This window comes from Lathyrus oleraceus, chromosome 4 (genome assembly GCF_024323335.1).
Source record: "Lathyrus oleraceus cultivar Zhongwan6 chromosome 4, CAAS_Psat_ZW6_1.0, whole genome shotgun sequence".
NCBI lineage: Eukaryota > Viridiplantae > Streptophyta > Magnoliopsida > Fabales > Fabaceae > Lathyrus > Lathyrus oleraceus.
Window position 1 is genome coordinate 445,093,001 of NC_066582.1, and position 19,372 is coordinate 445,112,372.

Sequence of the window (19,372 nt, forward strand, 5' to 3'; positions counted from 1 at the left end):
ATCACTCTCATATAAAACATTTAGTATGTCTGCATAATCAGCTCATAAAATCCTCGACAATCTCAAAAGTTTTGATCCTGGTGGGTCGATACTATGCTCGTTTCTATCAAGACATTCAATTTTGATTTTACTTCAGATTTACGAGGTTGTGCAAATTGCATATGCAACAATAGTGTCACTGTACTTCATATAACTCAACCAACCATTGTCAAACGTTGTTCTCTCTAAGAAACAAGTAGCATCTTCACTAAGACGGTTGTTCCAACCTCTGAGGAGCAATAATGAGAATACATAACCGCCACCGAATTCACCTAATAGAGTTTACATTATGAAGTTATCACACAATCCATTTATATTCATTACCACACTAAGTGTTTCAAAACAACCCAATACCAAAGTATTGTTGCCAATAAATTACTACTTCCCATCCTCCAAATGTTTGATGAAATGCCAATATCGCATGTGGATGTTTGGAGTGTTATGAGTAACAAGTTTTATTTTCAGGACTTTTTTACGAAGGAAATTCATGTAAAATACAAACCAATCCACTAGAAGGATCCCAATCTTACACAAATGTATTTTAGAAGTGCCACATTCTTGAAAATAGTGGAAATTGCTTTGAGGTTTCTTGTAGCGGATGCATATGCATGAGAACTAATGTTATAAATAAGAAGGGTCATGATGATATTGTTTGGATATGGAAAAATATTAGTCCTCTACTATTTTCAAATCAAATAGAAACCATAATTTTTCCCATAGAGAAATTACTAGGAGAAAATAATCAAATTGTCTTTTTAGTACTCTACTATTGGAATCATATATGACTGTGGACTTTAAGGGTCAATTGATGAGTGCTAGCATTATTATTCATAACCAATATTTCTATCATGATAAAACCCAATCATATAGTAAGTCAAGACCAATTAATTTCACATATGCTATGAAAATGATGCCTTTGAAACATGGTTATTTAATTTATTGAAATTTGGTGGTTAAACTCAATTGATTCAATCCTACTTCTTTAAGCTTTAAATGAAAATTCTAATCATTGAAAAATCTATATAAGTGGAGATAAGCCCTTAAACATTAATTTGATCCTCATATTCCTTACTTAAGCTGAGCAATAAAAAGTTCAATTGTGTTGTGTGTATATGGATAAGTTCAAAAGAAATTTAAAAGCTCTTACTTCCTGGCTAAATATTATTATGATATATTTGAATCTCCAATTCTATTACATCCAATTATTTTAGATTTTAATCACATAATTTCACAGAAAAAGAAGTGGTTTAAGCATGACAATAAAGATAACTTCCTACAATCCAACAAATATAGTTACATGCAAATATTTTGAGAAGCATATATATTCACGGTTATGAGAAACTTCTCATAGTATAAAACAGAAAAACTAAGTTATCTAAGCTTCAAAGGGTCTCTAAGGCCACCTCCACTACATACCATCCAAAATTAGAGATTTCAAAAATACTCTCCAATCGAAGCATTGGAAATAATCAACATAACTATTTTGCATAGAAATATGATCAACGAAAATGTTCTTTTTCATAAAATTATGCTCAAATGAATGGACTTACACCATAAACACGACATTTGAGAATTTACTATTTATGAATTTTTGTTGTTATTTGTGTCATCGTCCTCGTCACAATTCTTGCACGAGACTACTTATTCAAGAAAAATTCCCCTTCTTGTCCTTTTGAGAAACACTCATCACCAAGATAATCTTTACTAGTTATAAATTGATTTGTTTGTGTAATTGTTTTTCACATGAAGATGATTAAGGAAAATGTTCGAGATCCTAAAATTTTAATCAAATGAAAAGGGTTGTCTCTTAAATATGACACTTGTGCTTGTTCATCCTTGAGAACAATGATGTTTAAAGGGGATATTATTGTTGCAACAATTTATTATCTTAGTAAATTAGTTATTTTAATTTTAGTTGATATTTTTCCTATTTTCCTATTTTATGCGATGATTTTATTTAGTAAAGTTAGTTACTATTTCCCCTATTTTTATGCAATGATTGATATAATTTGTTATTTAACCATATAAGTTAATGAAATAAATATATTAAATTTATAACAAGTATTTCTTCTTTCTGAAATTATCTTTTAATACCATACTCTCTCTATTGTATCTGATTCTATTATAAATCATTAGAATTCCTACTCTTGAGACTTGGATTTTGTCGGATTCGTCCCTAGAATTTGTTTTCATGTCTCACCAACATCTCCAACCATTAGCCAAAAACGGTTGGTTGTTAAATGTTTAGTGCAACTATAGACCGTTCAAACACAACTAAGAAAAAAATATGATTTCATTAGGTCTATTTGAAGAGTTCATAAGGATGGTATTTTTAACGGTGTTCCATAACTGTTGTGAAAGAAGTGGAGGAGAAGAATATATTTTTTTATCTGAAAATGATTTCTAGATAAAGCAGAGGTGGATTCATGTACTTTCTCTAACTTACTTATGAACGTTATCCCCTGCCTTAACCTATAGTGGATAATGTTTTGTCTTGATTATGAGGTTAATAGGGGTAATGGTTTTTGGTTCTCGCTTGCCGGTCTCTGATTTGTTGATGGTGGTTTTTGACTTTACCTTAACCTATATCAGATAGATTCTTTGTCTTGATTATGAGGTTGATAGTGGTCGTAATTTTTTTTATTCTTTCTTGACGGTCTCTGATTTATTGATGGTGGTTTTTGACAATCTAAGATCTAGCCCGAACAATATGGGTGAGGTTCCAGCTGCTTGGGTGATGTTTTTTTGGGATTTGTCAACGCACCCTATGATTTACTAGGACATTTCATAAAAAGTCAAAAATACCCTCAGGGTCCGGATATGCATCTCCGAACGCACCCCATGCACACACAAGTCTTTTGCTTTTTTAACCACACCCAAATTTTATGACTAAATTTAGTTCGGAAATGTAACACCCGAGGCAGAAGAGGACGGAGAATGGTTACATTTAACACCCGATGGCGAGGGAGTGGTTGTCGATGCGCGGGGCATGACAATGAGACACTCCTAGCAGCTTCTAAAAAAAACGAATTCACATCTGAATGAGAGAGATCCTGAGACTGTACAGGTATGTGACTGAATGGTTAAAGGAATGCTTATAAGGATTAATTGATACTATCTATACCAACAAGATGCATCTTTTTTTCGATAGTCTAACAAATAAAAATTATGTATTTAAACGTGCTTGACTTGGAGTAGTATTTGGATGTATGACCTTCTGGGAAATTTTTCGAAAAACGTGTGAGTGAGGACAAAACATGCTGAAAAGACCGTATTGATTTGTGGAGTCAGTTGGTAATCCTGAAAACAGTATAGGGCGTTACAAATGGTATCAGAGTATACCTCTCCCAGTACGATGTGGTTTGGGGACAAACCAAGTGGATATGGTGAGCATGTAACACTCAAGGCCGAAAATGGCGGAGAGTGGTTACATGTAACATCCGAGATCGAGGGAGTGGTTATCGGTGCACGTGGCATGACAATGAGACACTCCTACCATCTTCTAGATAAAAATCGAATTCACATCGAAGTGAGAGAGATCCTGAGACTGTGCAGGTATGAGACTGCATAGTTGAAGGAATGTTTATAAGGATTAATTGGTAATACCTATACCAACAAGATGCATCTTTTTTTCGGTAGCCTAACAAATAAGAACGTCGTAGTTAAACGTGTTTGACTTGAAGTAGTATTTGGAATGACCTTTTTTTGGAAAATTTTCTGAAAAACGTTTGAATGAGGACAAAACATGAGGAAAAGACTCGTATTAATTTATAAGGTCCATCGATAATCTTGAAAACAGTCTAAGGCGTTTCAGAAAATGCATTTCAAAAATGTCTCTAGAAATGCTTTTATGAAACTCGAAAAAACACTTACTTTCTATTGTTACTTATTTAATTTAAATAGTAAATCAAAAACACTATAAATAAATAAATGGTATGACTTCATTTCAATCAAATCTGCATATTTTAAAACTTTATAAAATTTTATAGACTCATATGTTCTTTATGAACATCTTACTAATTTAAATATAACTAAAAAACATACCAATTTAAATATAAATAAAATTTAAAAGTATTATTAACTATAAAATCTATGAATTTAATTAAAATACTCTGACAATATAAAATGACAGACGTTGGATATTGGAATAAATATGATTTTTACACTTAATAATGATTTTAATCTCAAAATATAAATAATAATTAATCCCAAAATATAGTATCATTAACTATAACATAAAGTTAAGGTGTATCTAAAAAAAATAATATATGCACGAGATGCTTCCGAAAATGTGATGTTTAGATGTTTTGATGCTTCTCTATTTTTACATTTGCTTGTTGTACCTTTTTGTTCTTTTTGTTTTTTTTTTATTGTTGTTGTCCGTTTCCTAAATGATACCCTCCTCTTTCGTACTTAAGTAATTTTCACCAATTTATTAATATATTATATTTACCATCAATTTGTTTTTTTGGTTGTAATTATTGAATCAAATTGAAAATGAAATTCACTAAAAAGGGCACACTTTTTTTTTTATTAAAAAAACCGCTTACCATGGAAACATAAAATATATACATATCAAAATTTGCATAAAATGATAAACAATCTACAGGCAAAGAAACAGTAAAATATCAGTACAAGTTCACATTTAAAACCTCTCTCAAACTTGAAGGCTGGCCATGGAACACTTGTTCCTGCTGCCACAAACCATATTATCCATATCCTCAAAGCTTTTATTGACATCCATTGTTGTTGGAGGATCCGATACATCTTCTACAAAATGCAAATCTTCAAACCTACGTCATACATACGATGCAATAACACTTCAATACATGAAAGTATGAGCGAATGCACCAAACCTACAAAAACTACACGATGCACAACCTTTCACTCATCTACGAAACTCATGATTCATGCATTCAACTTGTTGTTTGATCCAACTCCGGTATATCTTTTTTGTTTTTTCATTGATCGAGACCAGCAAATTCATTATTATCGATTAGAAAAACTTCCTCCTAAAATTCTTGGTTGTTGTTTGGTACGAACGCATAAGTAATCCAACGCCAATCCCTATCCCTACGCACATACCAAGGCCAATCCCGACACCAACTCTAACGCCAGCATTGAACCATGTGAGTTGTCCGTCCTCGCCAAGATACATTTCTTGAGAGTAGAAACCATTCGCCATCTTCCCATCAAGATCATAATCATAAACTTCTGACCCTGGAGACCCTGTTATCTGCAAGATATCATCAATGTAAAAACAATCAGCATTTGAGAAATCCCAAGACTCAGATACGATAGTGAAGTTAGACCAGTAACTACCGATATAAAGACTGACTACGAAATAAACATCGCACTTAGTAACCAATAAAAACTAGAAAGGTGAATCATTTTAGTGATGACATAATTGCATACAGAAGGCAGAGCTATGATATCAACCTCAAATAGCATAGAAGAACGAATAGCCCAAATGATTGACAATTTACGGCTTCATGACTTTTTTTGTGTGAATCTCTCTAATTTAAAGGACTAACCTAACATGACCGACAATTGCAGGAACCAAATTGTAGATTCATTAGCAGTATAAAAGCAATTTTAGAGGTATAGAATTGGTTTTGGAATGATTTTGAGGTGTTTGGTTCTTCTAAAGTAGAATTGATTCTGCCTCCATAATTGATTCTACTTAAGTTAGAATTTGTAGCTTTTGACATTGAAAATTACTGTTGAACTCGCTCACTTCTACATAAATTTATCCAAACACAACTCACTTTATCTTCAATTCACTTAAGTATCAATTCTAACCAATTCATTCAAAATCAATTCTTTTCACTGCAGAACCAATCACAATCACACACTAAATTGTGTATCGCATTCGCATAGCAATAGAAATTTGTTAAAATTCTGCTACGTTATAGAGTCATTATTTCAATCAACAGTGACTTTTGATCCTAAAAGAACATTACACCAAAAGTGACAATATCTTAATCACAATCACAATCACAATCACAATCATATAGAATTGGATAAACTTCAAGCTTTTTTACAATGCCAATGCATAATCATCAAACTCAACAAATAAACCAAAACTACTTATTCAAAATGAGAAATTCATACTAAATGAATAAAAAGCTTCTTATGAAAAACAAACAAAAATACCTGCAGTTTGGGGTGTGGAATCAATCCATTCATACTCTTAGCATGATCCTTCTCTATAACATTAATTTCCTCATCTTCTGGAATAGCATCCAAAATAGCATGCCTAGGAACTCTCCTCCGAGGACTCATCGAAATAGTCTTACTCAAAATCACAGGCACACCAGAACAACACCCCGCAACATAAACTTCAACCGACGGAGCCGAAACTCCGAGCTTCGGCCGAAAAAACGCCGACGAACCGGACCCAATAGACCCCGCCGCCACATGGCAATCCATTTCCCAACCCGACCCATTCCCCCAATCAGTATCCAACCGTTCCAATGACCCACAGAGAAACAACACATCCTTTTCATACACCTCAAATTCAGCACCACCGGTGATTCTCACATTATCCGTGCTGACATAGGTAACCTCAGCAGATTCCTTGTCGACACGGTCACGGCGGAGAGGAAGCGGCGGAGCGGAATCAATTGCAGGGATTGGTGTGCCGTTGATTACAAGAGAGGAACCGGTTTCGCGATTTGGGTGACATAGGGTTAAACATTCGGGAGCGCTGTTGATTACACAAGGTGAAATTCGAACGTAGAAGAGACGAAGTTCGAGCCACGATCGGTGACTCTTTATCGGTGAAAAGCTTAACGAGTTTTCGCTTTTCGCAATCGCTTCTTCGTTTTGATCCATATAACAAAGACTTCAAATATCGAATTTTGATTACCCTTCTGGGTTTTGTTGAAATTGGGAACGACCCAGATGAAAAAAAAGTGAAATTTGAAGGAAAAACGAATTTGGGTGAAGATGGTTTTTTTAGAGAAGAAAAAGAAGGTTTTTAACCGTTTAACTGAAAAGGGGAAAGAAACAGAGAATGAAATAGGGTTTTGGGATGGCAAAGTTAAAAATAGGAAATGAAGAATTCTATTGTTGGAAGGAGTCAACTCAAAAAGGTGAGATGGAGAAGAAAGGTTGAAGGACAGAAGGGTGGTCTGTCTTTCTTCCGGAGTTGATGCACTCTATTTGGAATGGGAATAAACAAACACTAGCTACTATTTTTTTTTGGTTACAAACACTAGATGATGTCTAACCAGCTATGATCATTTTTAAAATAGTACATTTGAATTTGATAATGTGTATATAGACTGATTTTAGAAAGAGAATCAAATTGAACATTTTTCGATTTTTTCGATTTGGAATTAGAATTGTTGATGCAAATTTTTGATGTAATGGTGCGAGTGGCTTAAGTACAATTGTGGACTTGTAAGATTATCACTTCAACGTCTAAGTTAATTTGTGAATAAATAGGATATAGTGAATTATAGATCAAATCCAACCTTTTTGTTGTTCATACAATGATATTTATGCAACGAGTGAATATTGAGCCTATACCGTATTGGATATATAGTGTTATGCACTAAAAGTCTTGAAAAGGTTTTGGAGACAACTTCATTAAATGCCAATCACACCATTGAGACGTTTCACAGGTTTTCTTCACACGTGGCCCTATGTTCATAGGTTAGGGTGTGACATTTCCGCTAGAGTGCACTCAAGTGCCGTTACATTTTTGAGGTGTCATCTAGACCGTTGATTTTCCATATTCCGTTTTCTTTCATTCTGCAATATTGATTCACTTCATTTATTTCATTATATAAAGGCTGCTTTGGCCTTTCAAACAATTTTTCGTTACCGCTCATACTTGAACTTTATATTCTTTGTGAACCATTTCTTATTTTTTCTTTTTTCTTTTTCTTTTCTTTTTCTTCTTTTCTTAAGCTCTGACTATTCTTGCTTTTGCCATATTTTCCATCTTGTTTGGGTCCATCGTTCCTGGTTCATCCATATTATCAAGTTCTTATTGTCTTTAGTAGTCTTTTTGCTTCACTTCTTACTTAAGTACCATTTCTAACCATTTCCCTTCCATTTACTATTTATCTTTCTAGCATTCACTATGGGGGGTGTTAATGTGTTGAGAAGTGGAAAAGGTTTTGGAGACAACTTCATGAAATGGCAATCTCACCATTGAGACATTTCACAGGTTTTCTTCACACGTGGCCCTATGTTCATAGGTTAGGGTGTGACATTTTCCCCTAGAGTGCACTCAAGTGCCGTTACATTTTTGAGGTGTCATCTAGACCGTTGATTTTCCATATTCCGTTTTCTTTCATTCTGCAATATTGATTCACTTTATTTATTTCATTATATAAAGTCCGCTTTAGCCTTTCAAACAATTTTTTGTTACCGCTCATACTTGAACTTTATATTCTTTGCGAACCATTTCTTCCTTTTCTTTTTCTTCTTCTTCTTCTTCTTCTTCTTCTTCTTCTTCTTCTTTTCTTAAGCTTTGAAGATTCTTGCTTTTGTCATATTTTCCATCTTGTTTGGGTCTATCATTCATGGTTCATCCATATTATCAAGTTCTTATTGTCTTTAGTAGTCTTTTCGCTTCACTTCTTACTCAAGTACCATTTTTAACCATTTCCCTTCTATTTACTATTTATATTTCTAGCATTCATTATGGCCAACTTAGAAAATGTTTTTGAGAATATAAATGGAGCTGATAGGGAGAATCTCCAGAATCAGCAATTTATAAGAACCCAGATGTCCCAATTATTGAATCTTTAGAAGTTAACGACCCTAATCCTAACTTTATCATGTTAAGTGATAGTTCTGGATCTAAAGGGTTTTTTTTTGTAGAGAGTGGCAACGATCATCTCAAAACTTCTGAAGAAGATGGAGAGGGGAACTCAAATAATCTAGATTTTAGGAAAGTGGTTTCCCTTCTTGCTTCCTCCATCAGGTCTTATACGAATCCAAATGCAGCTATAATGGCTCGAGATAAGTGACAAGCTCTCTTTTTCACAAATACTTTTAGGGAGTCTCATGGTCGGGGGACCCTAGTGATATAAAGCTTAAGGATCATCTTATTTTTAGGAGTAGAAATTCCGTTTATTATCGATATTAACTTTTGTATGACAGTCGAGAATAAACGGCTAAACTAAGACTTACATGCTAAATATAGTCAAAAATGCTCGGATGTACCACCTGGTGGATCCTGAATTGGTGGAAATGAGTTATTTCTTTGACAACGACGAGAAAGTGGAGGAAGCTCACGTAAAAGTGGTACTTCTTTGGACTAGTTGGTCTCACATGTTGATGTTGGCAAAAGGGTTTGCAGTTGTCATACCCTCAAATTCACCCTACCTTCATATCAATCTTCATAACCCTAATTCATGAGTATACATCCCTCATACATAATCTCATGCGCATATACATCCATAACAAGCTCAAACTCAAGGCACGGGGTTCATCTATGAAGCTTCAAGATCCCTTGATCATGTTGAGGTGTGCCCAAGCCACCTTAACCCTAATCTTTATCCTCAAGCATCCATTAAACCTTGTAGTATCAATCAAGACATATCACTCACTATCCAAAACCCTAATTGGATGGTGAGCCCTCACTGAAGACATTTGAATATTCATCTGGTCACCCAAGGACCTCAACCCTAGTTCTTGATCCTCAATGGCTTGTACAAGTCATGATTCACTTTGTGCCTTTGAGGACCCATAATATCCAAACTTTATTCATACCAAAACCTTGTGAATCACCTCAATACACCTCTTGCACCCCAAAACCCTAATTTCTCTAGCTATGGCTCTTGATGGAACTTGTGGACCAAGAAACCCTAGTTTGTGCATCCCTTGACTTCTATGCCTTGCATCACTTGATCATCCCATCATTCAAAATTTCATCTACCTTCAATTCAAGTCATTTTCAACCATATTTTATCAAGCAATCATCCATTTCATTCATGGTATAAGTCCTTGTTTTGATCTTAAACTTTTCACTTTCAATGCATTGGTTTCACCCATGGACTTAACCTTAAATCATCCCACCAAGCACCAAGCCTCATTTTACATCAAGATATGATCATATGAGCTTTAAACATCCTTCATGGTACCTTAAAAATCAATAAATCTCAAAATGACATTTATAGGGCATTATGGTTTGTCACATTTTTGGCAAGATTGGCCTACCATTTGGTCCAAACCCCCCAAACTTTTCACCTTTCAAGCTTTTCAAGATCTTATGTGAGATAAATGTCCTAATTGAATCCCTCTTCAACTTTATTTCAAGGTCCAAGACCTAATTCATTGAGCAAGGACCTCAATTTTTGGATTGGCCAAGTTGGCCAAGATGCCTAGCTAGACCTAGAATCATGCCAATGACCTCCACTTTACCTCATTTCCATTTTCAAACCACAACTTATTTTGACCTGGTTCTTTTTGAAAATGATCAAGGACATGGAAAATAACATTTGACACAAGTTTCATGCAAAACACACAATCCAATTTTATTTGGCCCAAGGTCAAAGTTGCTGACTTTCCATGGTGCATGCATCAGACCACCTTCAATCAGATTTGCCTAATCAAGCTCTCAGTCCCTAAACCACTTTGTTTCACTTCCATTTGGTCTTAAACATGTTACATAACATTGTGTGACATGTTTACAAGTTAAATTGAGTGGAAATGAGTCACATGGAGGCAAACTCGAAGCAATGTCAAAAAGTCAGATTTTCCCCAAAATGGTAAAAGAAAAAACCATAAACAAACTCTGATCAAAGCAACCTTATCCCTCATTTTTGATGCTAGGGTGCAATCAGATTGAGTGGAGGGAAGAACCAAGTCATAACACAACCACCCTTCCTTCACAAGTTTCACTTTTTGAGCATTTCCGGGCCTTCCCCTTTTATGAAAAAACTCTCTTCTTTCTCCCCATAAACGTTTCCCTCACCTTACCTATAAATAGGGGAAGGTATTCCATGTATTGAGGAAGCTTTTCAAGCCAGAAAAACTCTGCCTCGAAACTACACTTCTTAATCAAAAACAAAGGTTCAGTTTTGAAGTTTTGAGTCATTTAAATCCAAGCTAAGCACTCAGAAACCTTCCCTCAACATCACTTAAACTTTCTGGAATACCAAAACACCTTGAAACCACCTTCCTTGAGCTATCCATAGTCATCAGAGTCCCCCTTTGAGATTGATTTCGACAGGTAGTTACACTCATCTTTTTCACTCAAACAAGTTACCCCCTTGCTCGAAATTATCCTCTGATGCTTAACCCTGTGGTCTTAACTCTGATTATCCATTATCCACCATTTTATTTTATTTTTAGGTCAAGTTATATTTTTGTTTTCTTGAGAAATTCTCCACACTCAGAGCCAATCAATGGCTCATGAGTGTGGAGGAGACAATGATGAGGTGTGGTGATGTTGAATCCATGTTTGATTCCTTCCAAAAACATGAGTTTTAGAAGTTTGATTTTCAATGTTTGGAGGTTGAAGATGACCTTCGTGTTCGTTGCCTCGCGTTTTTTCAAATTTGAAAAAGTAACGTGTCTTGCTCTGATGATTCATCAACGCGTGTGTTTTATTTAATGTTATGTTTTATTATTTTATTTTATGGACACGCTGATTAGAACCACAAGGCGCTTGGCCAAGTGGATGAGGGTTGAACCCATGACCCCAAGGTCAGGGGTTCAACCCCTAGCGCCCTCACTTTATTTTTTATGCCTTTTCTTTCTTTTCATCAATTTCTTATTTTTCAACCATTTTCTCTCATTTTAATTTTAATTTTTTCACCACTCATTTTAATTTTGATCAAAATATTTTTTGAACACACTTGACTTATTTTTTCCCCTTTTATTTTATTCCACCCTTGTTTTATTTTATTTTGACTTTGTTTATTGAATTTTCATGTCCTGATTGATATGGGTTGATGAAATCTATTTGGTCATGACCTTGGTTATTTAGGGTTGATAGAATCTTCAATGCTTCAAGTCTATCAATGAATGATGAATGGATCATTCATGATACTTTGAGGTATTGATAAGTTGCCTCTTGTAAGACCCCAATTTTGACCCTAAGATCCCTCATGCTATCTCATCATATGCATTGGCATTGGGATCACATCTTGGCATCCTCCTTACCCCCCATTCATTGGGTTTGCATTGGGAGAGATCACCAAGCACCATTTGATTATATCATACTTTTTATTTTATCATCTTTACTAATCAAAATACCAAAAATATGTCTTTGTATGCACTAACTCTTTTGTAGGAAGGGCATGTGCTCACCTTTGATTCATCAAGCTCACATCAAGGGTTTAAGACCCTCATTGTAAGGAGCTCAATCAAGAAGTGGTTTACCATGACTCTATACATCATATATGAATCCCCATGAGCTTCACATGTTATTTTGATCAAGAATTCATCAAGAGTTTGGAATTGGTTTGCCTTGGAAACCGTAGTTCATCTAGGTATCTTGTGTAACTTCTTCAACAAGATTCTTCAACAATTGATTAAATAATTCAATGGATACTTCAAATTTCATTATCTTATGCATATATGATCTTCCATGGGTCCTAAAAGTCAAGAGAATTGCAAGTTAGCAAGTTAGTTGATGGTGGTTGACCAGAGGAATTCATCTGATCAAAATTGGGTTCCCTAGACCCTATCTCCTACAATTTTTGTCATATGAAAATTATTCCAAGATAAACGTTACTCTAAATGACATTCCAAACAACTTTCATGTTTAGGTCTAGAGCTAGTTTTGCTTGGAAAGTCATTTTTTATGGTAAAAGATTATAGGTCATTTTGTCTAAACCCTAATTTAGAGGACAACTTACCAAGGCCATAACTTGCTCAATTTTTATGATATGAAAGATTTCCAAGTTTCACAATCAAATTCAAGATGTATACTTCAAATTTTATGTTTGGAGTAAGAGCTAACTCAACTTTTATGTGCATGTGATATGAGGATACATTATAAGTCATTTTGGACCAATGCCATTGAACAAGTGATTTTCCTCAACTTCAAAAATACATGAATCCTTTATATTAAATCCAAATGAGGTCAAATTTGTTACCATTTTTAAGTACTTTGAGAGATCTATAAATTTGATGAAGGAACTTTTCTCATTTGAAGCTCACACAAAAAGTTAGCCAAGGTGGAATAAGCGAACATATGGCTTGACACTAAGAAACTTTTTTGACATGTTTGATCCCAACTTCCACCTCAAAATTCATCATGATCCAAGATTCAAATTAAAAAGTGCCCAACATAAAAGTTGTTCCTCTTGATCTAACCTTTCCAAAAAGTCCAATTTCATCCATTTTGGACAAGATTTAAATGGGATGCGCATGGATTGAACATTGGATTATCATTTGGCAAGATTGAACTTGAAACTTCCATACACCTCTGCCTTGCATTCCAACATGATCTCAACATTTCTTATACTCAATTATGGATCAGAAGAAGTGATTTCATGGGCCTGTACACGCCCATGCACGGATGCATTTCACATTGCTATTTTTGGAATTCCATTTCAAGTGTGCAAATATAAAACCATTTGACTATAAATAGAGGCTTTATGCATTAAAATTGAGGACCCTGCGCGCCAGCTTTGAATCCATACCTTCAAACCCTATCATTTTAAAGGATAACCTTGATAATTTCCATTGCAAATTGAGTTTGAATCTCCCTGTTTTAAGATTCGAAACTCCAAGAGTCTTGAGCTTTTCATCCATTCAATTCTACTCCTCCAAGTGTCCTGAACAAGATCAAGAGCAAGCAAGAACAAGATCAATCGAGCACAGACCTGCATTGAAGGTATTTTTCCAGAAATTTTCATCTCTTCGATTCTCACTCAATTCTCCATAATTCTCTTGGATCCTTGGTTGTCTGAAGTCCTACCAATGTAGGCAACAAGATTGAGTTACTTTGAGGTCAAATCGAAGCAACTCAGATCGTGCACCTCAAATTTCAACTCCTTGTATCTCTCAATATACTTGGAGTTAGGATAAATTGAGGCCAGATTCGAGCTCAGTGGAATTTTTACTTTAAAGTCATGTTCTCATTTTTAATTTTGGTGATGGTTATGAGTGAACCAGTTCGGTGAAACTCACCGGAGAAGGAGACCAGAGCTTTGGCTCCGGTGATGTGTTGGCACTCATCAGAACCACTTGATCCATTTGAAATGTTTTAATCACGCACGTTGAAACTGATTACCATTTGTGTTGCACGCTGACTCAAGACCATGGTGGAATGCACGCTAGCAGCCACTTGATCTGCCACCTCAATTAATGAGGGAGATCAAGTGGTCCACGTTTTTTCTATTTTCTGATTTTTCCTTTTATTTGGTTTATTTTCATTAATTCATATAAATTTTAATATTGATCCAAAGAATATGAGAGTTTTACCAAAAAAATTTAAATAAATTCCTCTTTCATTTTATGAATTAAAATCATTTTTTGGATCATTATTAATAATTTTCATGATTTAATTGATTTTATGAATATTTTTAATTGTTTAAAAATACTTTTAAGTTTCCAAAAATTATGAAATTTTTTCTCCAAGGTCCTTTGACCTTGTTGGACCTATGATAAATCTCATGGCCATTTCTTTGGTGTTTTGATGAGGTTTTAGGAATTTGACAAACCATAATTTAATTGATTTTTATTGTTTAAATGTAAAATAAATTATGTTGAGCTTCTAATTTTGACTTGTTGAGTTTGACTTGTGTTGTTGGGCCTTGGTCAAGGTTGATTTGACTTTGTTGGATTAAAATCATTGGATTTAGGGGATTGATGAAATGTACATTTCATCTCCCAAAGCGAATGAATGATTTTAATTTGATAAAAATCCTCCTTTGACCAATTTGTGTTGATTCCATTTCCCCTCCCTCTTCATCTTGATCCTATTCTCTCTTCATTCATGTCATAGGCCTATGATATCTCTACATCCTAAGGCTAGTTGATTGTAAATCAACATGAGTGTGGGTGAGATTAGGTCCACCCTTTGCATATTTTTTTTAAGTGTGGTATGTTTTAGGAGCATGGTTCATAATACCATGTCTCTAACATGCATTAACACTAAAATTTCTATTGCCCGACCTCAAATAGTTGTGACTTCTACATAAGTCCAATTACGACTGCTTAACATAACGCTAAATTTGTGACACAAAAGGCATAACATTCTAGTAAGTGAGATTGTAAGTCTCCCCTCTTTCATGGTATTGTGTGGAAACTTAACCTTTTTTCCTTCCTTTGGAAGATGTCTTGGTTCAAGGATCCATGCTTGTGACAAGTGGGTTGAGTGTTCTCCAAAGAATTACTTAAACAAAACAAAAGCAAAAGTAATACTAACTTCTAATCAACTAACAACTAACATTTAATTTCAATCCATTTACTTTTATGCACTTTAATTTTGACTCTTTATTCATTTGCCATTATGCATACCATTTAACTTGTTTACTTTAATGTCATTTTCACTTTTCTCATTTGAGCCATATCTTGTGATTATATTGTGTTTGCATATACTTGTTTATGTTTGTGGTCTTTTGACCTTAATGTACATAATAACAACAAAAACCCTAAAAGACATTTTGTGTCGACTGTTGGTTTGCTTTGAGACTTTGGACTTAGAATTAGGCAACATTCCCTATGCAAAAGGACTTGGCCAATGCCAACTTTCATGGAACCAAATGCTTGTGAATTGAAACTTCAGTTGAAGCAAGTATTGTGATCCCATCTGAATTCATCTACTACATGGTCTTTTGGAGCTGTTACTTTGAACCTGTGCCTAGTGCCCATCTTTGAGTTCATCTGATGCATGGGAAATTATGAAGAAGATCATGAAGTTGCTAAGCTTGGATGTGGCTATCTTTATTTGATGCCTTGCTCTTAATCTTGCTATTTGTGTATTGACATTGCTTGATTCTATAGTCCAAGGGAAATTTGGGTTTCTATATGACATTCTTGTCTATTGGATTGCAGCCCATTGGTAAGATATTTTCAACTCTTAACTTTTAAATTTGTGCTTAGGATTAGTCTCTTCCTCTCCTCCCCCATTTCTTTAATTTCAAATCTCTCCCTTCTTTTAAAATCTTCTTTGATTGTGTTCGTTTTCTAAACTTAGGCCATTTTGCAAATTAGAAACTTTGGCCTTATGCCATTGCATTTTAAAACTCTTTTCTTAACCAAACTTGTAAATGAACTTAACTATACTTGACTTAAAATTTCAAAAGCCAAAAAGAACTAACACTCATTCAAACCATTTTTAGGCCTCTTGTGCCTTTGTCATGCTTAAATTTTTGTTAAAAGCAATGCACTCACTTTGAAATTGTTACCACGAACTATGAGGTTTTGATCCTCATTTTATGTTTGTACGTAGGCACAAGTCCGAAGGTCTTGTCAAACACAAAAATATAATTAATTAATTATTTTCTCATCCCTCGACTCCATTTATTGCAAACATCATTTTGTACAAAAACACATATGCCCACAAGAAAGGGCTCCCTAGGAGTACCTAGGACACTTTGGGTGCTAACACCTCCCCTCTATGTAACCAACCCCATTACCTGTAATCTCTGGCATTTTATTAGTTTTGATTTGAAAACTTCTTATCTTTGGGTTTTGTTCGTACTTTTCCCTTTTCCCTTGGAAATAATAAAAGCGCGGCGGCGACTCTGGTTTAATTGACGTCTAGCTTATTCATAGCTTGATGATCATGAATTTACCACTACACCTCTATTTAACCATACTCAAGTCATTTGATGCATATATGAAGCCATGTTTGTGATACTAACTTGTTAATCCATTTGAATTTCTTCCATTAACTACTAACCCTCTAACATTTATGCTTCATTACTTAACTTGTACATTAATCAATTGTTCACTTGTAACCATTGGGTGATACAATCTTTCATTTGTCAAATCATTGATAGATGGACTTGGGGTTGTATAACTTTCATTGGTTTAAATCTATTGTTAGATGATCAAAAATTATCTTCAATACTTTGCATCGATGATAAGTTATCCCTTGATGCGCCATATTTTGATTCCTTTGACCTATGGATAGACAATCCTTAAATGTTTACTTTGTACATTTAACTAACCACTAACTATACATTATTAACTTTGATATCACTAACCATTGTTATTGTGATCTTGTTATTATTGTCTTATGGTTTACTTTTATGTCAACTATTTTGCATTGTAATTTACTTTCAAGTATTCATTATCATCATCATCATTGTATATATCTCATCATGCATATTTACCATTGTCATTTTACTTATTATCATCATACAATCAAAAACAACAAAAACATGATAAAACTATAAGACCATTATCCACTTGTTAACTTAGGTCACTTTTGCACACACAAGGCTTTATCTTGGACTACCTTACAATGAGACCCTTTACTTTCTTGCTTGGTTACTTTGTATATTCATTATACGTCACAATTTCAGAAACAAAGCAATAAACCCTTGATCCAACGTCAAGCGGATTTTTCTTAATCAAACTCAAGAAAACAATAAAAATACGATTATTATTATGCACCATGAGCCTTAAGTGGTGGGGAATGAGTAAAGATGGAGATCTCCTACCCTTACTATGATTATTTTTGACACAAGACACTTGAATTGTTTGTCTAGAATATTCACCTCCACCCATAGACTTTAGTGCAATCTAATCACAAACATCTCTTTTTCATAAACCCTTATTCAAGGTAAAATCAACACAATCCATCAAACTCATTTTTGGCGCCTTAGGGAATCACACCGAAAACCCTTTTCTCAAAGGTAAAATCAACTAACCCATAAACATTGTTCTACTCCAAACTACAGATCTCTGATTCTTTATCACCCGATGAATGATAAGTAGGCACAAGCCCCCCAATCCTTGGCGAGCCCAATAATAAAAACCCAAAATCTCATTCTTTCACACTCTTTTGAAAATAAAACAAATAAATAGATAAATACCCACACACACTAACAACTTAAATGGTTCCATGGAGTACCATGGACGTGAGGGGTGCTAATATCTTCCCCTCGCGTAACCGACTTCCGAACCCAATCTTGGTTGTGAGACCAATTTGTATCGGTATGTTTGCACTCCTTGTGCATTCTTTTTCCTCTTGAGGGTTTTATCGACTATTTCCCCTCTCCTCTCTCTTAGCGAGGAAACTAAATAAAATTTGGTGGCGAATCTTCTCTTTCTTTTTGAAAAAGGTCAGTCCTGATTGTAACACCTCAAAATTTGCCCTCCTCTCTTGGGACTAGCTTAACATATTGCATTGCATTTTTTAGGTCATTAGTCATTGCATATTTGCATATCATATGGCTACATTGAGCAAGTCATCCTCCTAGGTCTTGATCAGAAGATAAAGGGGTTAAGATGCAAGCTAGGGTTTCATTGGATTGATCATTAACCATCTGAGGATTGTGCTACAAATTAGGGTTTCTTGATTCCTCAAGGAGGTTGAGCTTGATCTTGGTTGAAATGGTACATCATCATCATCATGGTATTATCATCACCAAGAGATTCATTATGCTTGATCAGATGCCTTGAGATTAGGGTTTTGACCTCTGGTCAACCCTAATCATCTGCATTGTGCCAATCAGGGCTTGTGAACAAGATGAGGTTTTCAATGGATATGGGGATCATTTTATGGTTTTAATGAGCTTGTGGAAGCTAGGGTTTCATCATTGAGCCGTTTCATCAGGAGTTTGAGGATCAAGATCATCAGTGCATAGCTAGTTCATCTATCAGTCAGAAAAAGTCAACCACAAGTCAACTGATGGATTTGGAGGTGGGAGAGGGTTAGAGACACTTCATTCATGTCCAAAAAAGTTTCATTTGACATTTCAAACATCAAGAATGAAGAAAATAAAGTCAGATGGAAACTTTCCAAAAATAGAAAGTGACTTGTAATTCAAAATTGCCAAAAATGGAAAGGTTTTCACCTTAAAATTGCATGTCCAAAAATGCTTCAAATGAAATTTTGTCCAACATGAAAGTTGAAGATATTTCTCTCAACTTTCCAAAAAGTCCAAGAACATGAATTTCTCATTTGTGGTTGGCAAGTTATGATCAAATCATTGTCCAAAAAAGTTGAACTTCAAAGGTGCATAACTTTTGATTCCAAAGGCCAAATGGAGTGAGACCTTTTTGAGAAAATTTCTTTTGATGTCCTCTATCATATTCAAGCATTACATTTCATGAATTTTGCTCACACAAAAAGTCCATTTTTCAAGTGGACTTAATTTGAATTTTGGAGGGAAAAAGGTGTTTTTGCAAAATATTCATTGTTTTCACTCCATTCCATTTGCATTAGCTCACAAAC

General features: G+C 34.7%; 1 protein-coding gene across 2 annotated transcripts; it reads right to left on the bottom strand.

Moving 5' to 3' along the window:
• Positions 1-4,542: 4,542 nt before the first annotated feature.
• Positions 4,543-7,278, bottom strand: LOC127075994 (uncharacterized protein At1g01500). Of its 2 annotated transcripts, XR_007786736.1 has the most exons (3): positions 6,196-7,278; positions 4,921-5,275; positions 4,543-4,832 (listed from the first exon to the last, which is right to left on the bottom strand). XR_007786736.1 is itself a non-coding variant. In XM_051017545.1 (2 exons), exons 1-2 carry the CDS (start codon positions 6,874-6,876, stop codon positions 5,036-5,038), a joined length of 921 nt encoding a protein of 306 aa, XP_050873502.1. In that variant the 5' UTR covers positions 6,877-7,278; the 3' UTR covers positions 4,543-5,035. The 2 variants fall into 2 exon arrangements, 1 of the variants encoding a protein (XP_050873502.1); XM_051017545.1 differs by having other exon boundaries at positions 4,543-5,275.
• Positions 7,279-19,372: the final 12,094 nt, after the last annotated feature.